The 6,375-nt window shown below is 27.8% G+C and overlaps 1 protein-coding gene across 1 annotated transcript in view; it reads left to right on the top strand.

The window, feature by feature from the left end:
• The first annotated feature begins 3,706 nt into the window (after positions 1-3,706).
• The window catches only part of LOC108747803 (facilitated trehalose transporter Tret1-like), a 3,934-nt gene continuing 1,265 nt past the window's right edge, over positions 3,707-6,375 (top strand). The window contains exons 1-2 of the mRNA XM_018485606.1: positions 3,707-3,776; positions 4,004-4,384. Coding sequence (XP_018341108.1) covers positions 3,707-3,776; positions 4,004-4,384 — 451 coding nt within the window. The remainder of the gene's footprint in view (positions 3,777-4,003; positions 4,385-6,375) is intronic.

The raw sequence follows: 6,375 nt of genomic DNA, 5'->3' as shown, positions 1-6,375 counted from the left end.
GTATATTGACAACTTGTCTTTATATTAATTTAAAAAAATATAATTTATAAATTAGTATTTTGTCGCGGAATGAAACAATTTCTTATATCAATTTTTTTAGAAATTAGCATTCTATAGTTTTAGCGGCGCGAGTTATATGTAATATCGCCCCCCATTATATCATGTAACATCGAAGGAAATATTTGATATTTGTTTTAGAATTTCGAATATTTCTTATCAATTAATATGCTGACAAAAGACAAGAGGTAAAAAGTGATTTGCTAGTGAGGTTCGTTTACATAATTGCTCACGTGAAATGTTTCTGACATGACCCAAAATTAGGGATATTATCGCGAATTTTATCGCTTTTTTTAATAATTTATAATTATTGAATAAAGACGGATAATATTGACATACATTCTTTAAATAAAGATAAATGCAAACATCTTTTTTAAATTATGAAACACTTTGAACTAAATAGAATAATATATATGAATGTCATTCAAACACACACATATACATTTAGCAATAAATAACACAAGCCGACAAAATTTAGGAAGGGGGAAATCTTGTGCTTTGAAAGATATTTTTGTAGAATTTTAATGCGCTGAAAACGATGTTGTCGTGATGAAGTTTAATATTTTTAAAAGTATGTAATTTAGAAGGGCTGTCCAAGCCTAGCAATTTAACGAGTGCTATTATTTTAACCTTGTCGAATAAATAATAAAGACAAAATTTCAAATATTTCGACTTTGTACTATTAGAAGTAGCATTACAAATTATATATAAATAAATAGGATTAACAAAATTTTAGGAACAAAATACGATGGAAGTAAGTATAATTAATTCGTGCGAGTAATACGACTTACAGATTAAAATTAAGTATAAGATATAAGTATTTAAGTTTGGAATTCTTTTGTATGCGTTTTTGTGAAAATTATTAGATTTAACTGTAGTACAGCAATACTATTGTAATTTTTTTAAAAATATTCACCATTCGATCTTCTTTTTAATAAATATAGCATTCAAATTAAATTCATTATTACGTTTGAACGGTTTTTATTGTTTTATTTTTAAGTCCAGCAGCGCCAAGTGTTTTTACATAAAAATTTTTTTATTTAAATTTTTAATTTTGTTCAGATACGCCTTAATTCTCTATGATAACTCTTGGGTTGAAAAGATATTTGAATTTTATTATTAAATTTTATGAGTTTTGATCAAGATTCATATATGATTTGGATTGAGCGAGGTAACGATCTTTAAAGATTATAATGTAGCGCTAATTATTGATATCTTCAGATATCAGATCTTTTATATACCTGATACGTACCGTTCGAATTAAGTACAATTTTTATTTATGGGCTTTTAACTTAGTGGCAAATTTAGCGCCCATTATTGATATCACATCTTTTATATGCCTGATACACATCGTTTAAATTAAGTAAAATTTTTATTTATGAGACTTTAATAAATACAAAAATACGTATCACCTAGGTTTCTTCATTTTAATTTAATAAATTTTTTTGACAGAGAATTAATATTAATAATATATCTATTATTTAAATTACGCAATTTGCAATAGAAGATTATAAGAATTTTACTTTTGAATTTGTAGAATTCGTTCTTATCTGGATATGTTAAATTTAGTATCTGGATGATTGTATTTAGAAAATATATTAATAATAATCAACAAGCAGTTACAGGATAACAATAATTACGAAACCAATCTGCCAGAAGATTGCGAAAATATAACTTTAATGCGGAAATCGCGAATAAGCTTTAGGAAAATTATGTAAAAATAGGATAAAAGTCTATCGGTAATTGCGTAAACGTTACTAAATTACAGAGGTTACGCAAGAGCTACGCATTTGGGTAAAGCAATACTAACAATAAGACACGGTTCTAGCGACAGAGTCTTGTCGAGATCAGCAAAAAGAAACTCTATATAACATCTGCCACAAATAACGCAGAAAGAATAATTAATATCGTTTATTGGAAACGTTTCTTTCGATCTCAATCATTAACTGTCGCTCATGTTATAACGCGAGTACATATACAAGATAAAAAAAAGTTGCGAGCGCGCCTCATTACAATAAGTATTCAAATGCGTATGAGTTATATTAAAGACATTATTTATGCAAACAATCAATTGTTCTATCATTTTCTCACGGAATCTCGTGCTCACTACAAAGATCACATGATTTTATATAAAAATAAGTCACAAATATATATCGACCTCACACCTAAATATCGACTTAGCGATATAGATTAGATGCGTGAATATATCGTACTGATCTGAGCGCACTAAGAAAAATTATCCTTGTTTATTTTTATTAATGTTTATCAGATTTCTTCTATTCATACCATATAAATTTTCTTTTTTCCTTTAGGCTACATTTCTGTAAATTGCAAAATTTTTATATTTAGGTAACGTATATAACTTGCATTAGTATGTAACTTATGCAATAAGATACGACACAGTAATTCAAATATTTTACAAATACCCCCTACTATTTCTTAAAACATGCGAAAAATGGAAGAAAAATTTCCTATTGAAATAAATTTTTAGAATATTTTCCAAGATGTTTATTTTAATATAAAAATAATATAATAAGAAAATATGTAAATAAATGATTTTAGTAGCATATTTTAACAAGAACTTTAATCTTAATATAAAAATATTGTATCTTAATATAAAAATGTATATACCGCTATAATTTAGATTTTGGATTAATAAGCAATTATAGAATTCATATTACATAGAACTACACATGTGAATTTATAACTACTAAAAACTCGATCTGTTTACTCTAGACCGAGATCTAACAATTCTAATAATAGGCTAGACATATTCAAGTTCAGATTGTATTTTTAACGAGAATAATTATGAACAAACATTTATAATGGACGTAAAAAAATGTAATGATCACACACACACACACAGGCGCGCGCACACACGCACACACACGCGCACACACACACACGCACGCACGCACGCACATACACATATATTTGACACAATTATATTTTGATTAAGCATATTAATTATACATATGTTATTATTTTTCATTAATTAGCTGAGCTAATTTAATTCTTAGTAACGTATTAGTACTATGTAATTTATAAATCCTTATAAATTAAAACTAGATTTTAATTTATATTCGTACACTACCGTTCAAAAAAGTTTGAAAGCATTACTTTCTTTTATAAGAACAGATCAGTACCATTACTACTAAAGAAGAACTTTACGAGAAGCTTTATTGTCTGTTTTATTTATTCTACACACTATTATTTGTTTTTAATCATACACCTACAAACACACACACACACACACACACACACACACACACACACACACACACACACACATACACACATATTCACAAGGAAATATTTGTTTAAAGAATTTTATCGAGTGAATGTGTTTCTACAGATCAGACTTTTTTAATAAAAAATTTTTTGGTACGAATATACTTTTTGCGCTTACTGTATGAAATTTGAATAATAAATGTAATAAAAATGATAAGAAATCACTAGTTCTACAACTCTACGAATAAAATCGTACTTAACACGTCATTACAAAATATTTACATTATTTATCGATCATTATTTTTCATTCCCAAGAACGTAGAACAACTTTTAAGATTCGTTGCTTTTCTTATAGAGAGGAGTGTGGAAATTTCCCGCGAAGGCTCAGTAACAACAAGCAGTCAACAGAAAGAGTATGATGGATCATGAAGCAGATAAACAGAAAATTAAAAAAGTACAATGGCCTCAATGGATTGGTGGTATCGGAGGTACGTATTCTACATAATATCGATAAAGTATATTGATCAAAATATTTTAATCTAAAATATATTTTTTAAAATATATTTATAGATGAGAAAAAATAATTACTTGATTTTATGTATAATATACAAAGAAAATAATCTACATTAAAAATATAAACATAAATAATATTAAGAATTTTTATTTTAGACTGCATATAAATGTAAGTAACGACTAATAACTTTGTGATTTTCAGTCAATCTTCTGCAATTACAAATGGGACTGATATCGGTATGGAGCTCACCGTATATCGCATATCTGACTTCACCCAAATCTCATATCCCCATGACAATGGATGAAGCTTCCTGGGTAGTTTCTCTATTAAACCTAGGCAGGATAATTGGCGCCATTTCTGGTTCTGTTGCCGTTGACTATCTCGGTGCTAAAACAACGGTCTTCATAACGAGTTTGCCAATAACTTTCTGTTGGCTCTTTATAATTGTGGCTAATCGAGTAGAATGGTTGTATGCAGCCAGGTTACTAGCTGGTATCAGTCTAGGAAAGACGTACAGTTGCTTTTCACTTTATTTAGGCGAAATTGCGGATCCTTCCATTCGCGGAGCTTTAGTCGCATTAGGTACGTGTTCGTGTGTGTAAATCTTCATGGATAAATGCAGTGTATTTTAAAAATATGAAAATACTTGATATCGAGATATTTTGAAATGATAATCGGCCAACGATTCCATTTATTTAATTTTCGGATGATTACATCATAAAAAAGTGTGTTCAGATTATCGAGCTGAATCTCGAGCCAAACGTCAAACCGAGTTTTAAGCCAAATCTTAAATCTCGATCCGAGCCTTTAACAAAAAAGACAATCTTTGACAAAAAAAATTTCGTGAATATCGCAAACATTTCAGTAAATCATATTATGGCTTTTAAATATATATTTTATGCAATTAAATACTGAGTCGGAAAGTAAATCATTACTTGCAACGAAGTTACAGTTAGAGTTACTTTTTTTTTAATAATTATAACTTTATTTTTGAAGAAATCATCGAAAACATAAAATGGCACATTATCTGAACAATTAGTTTTTTGATGGTATATAATAAATGTATAATTTTTAATTTGCATTTATATAATAATACTTTTGATTTATAAAATTGATAAGATATAACACAAAAGAGAAAGCAAAATATTCTAAATAGTTAAAGAACATAGAATCGCATTAACAATAAATAATGATATATAACAGTTAAAATGAATAATTAGAAAGACCGGCACTGGATTTTCTCACCTGCAGTACACAACTTTATTAACAAAATTAATAAAAAAGATATAATACTCTCTAAATTTTTTGGAGTGAAATTTTTACTCTAATCATGGAGTCACTGATCAGTTCACTCTACGTGAAGGAAGTATTCATTTTAATAAAGTGAATTCTTTCACACTAAGACAAAAAGTAAAAAGTTTCACTCTTATTTTTAAAGTGAAGTTGTTAATGCTTTAAACTTCACACCAACTTAAAGTGCAGAAATCTCGCCAAATCACGCCTAACGCCTTCTCAGTTTTTATTCTCGTACGATTTGCTAATTATTAACTATGTTGACAATTGCTAATTATTAACTATGTTTAGTTGTTTTGAGTATAAGAACAACATCAAGTGTTTGACAAACTCTGAAATAAATCTATCAGAGATAAGCCTGTTTGTACATACATAAAATAGAACTCAAAAGGATACGAACGTTAAGATATTTTGTTTAGGATAATGAAAGGAATTATTTTCTATTGAAAACATTAATAAAATGTAATAAATCAAAATTGATGTCTTCAATCTTCAAAATATTTGTACTCCTGTACAGATAAAGTACTTAGAGATTTCAAGACTTAGTCAAAAAAATGCCTGCGACTTTAGATGATTAGGTTGATTATAAAACATTCTCTCTCTGACAAAAGTCACTTTTTTTAGAGTTGAAGAATAAATTCAAATAAAAAGTGAACAATTTCACTGTTTTAAAAGGTGAAATTTCGCTCTACTTTAATTAGCGGTATTTTCATGAATATTTGAAGTGACTTTTCATTCCAAAAAAATGAGATTTCACTTTCAAGAAATTTAGAGAGTACATTAGATGTAAAGATGCATATAAATTAAAAGGCATAAACATTTCGTTTTTCTCTGCAGTACAATGTAAATTGAAAATTGTCCATTAGATTTCCTCTATAAGGCCAAATTGCAAATAAAAAAGTTATCATGTGCGTTAAAAGTTGTAAGATTTATGAATAAGTAAGGTATAAATTCACACGAATAAAGATTTAAAAGAAAAAATTGAATAGATTATCATAAACAATAAATTAAATGTTGGATTCAAAATGATCAATAGAGTTAAAAAAGATTGTTACAATCACTTGACAATCCTTTTGTTTGCAACCCAGAAGAAATCTGTTTTAATGGACAATTTTATTATCCGTTTCCAATTTATGTCGCATTGAAGAAGACTCGAAACATTCGCATTTTCTTTTAATTTAATTTATATACATTTTTGTATCTAACGTATTGTATATGCCTTTTTTATCAATCTTGTTAATCTGGAGACACTGGTAGTGTCTCGACGCTAAGATACGCGT

The sequence above is a fragment of the Trachymyrmex septentrionalis genome, unplaced genomic scaffold (genome assembly GCF_001594115.1).
Source record: "Trachymyrmex septentrionalis isolate Tsep2-gDNA-1 unplaced genomic scaffold, Tsep1.0 scaffold20, whole genome shotgun sequence".
NCBI lineage: Eukaryota > Metazoa > Arthropoda > Insecta > Hymenoptera > Formicidae > Trachymyrmex > Trachymyrmex septentrionalis.
The sequence above is the reverse complement of the archived record's forward strand: the minus strand, read 5'-3'. Positions and strand labels throughout refer to the sequence as shown.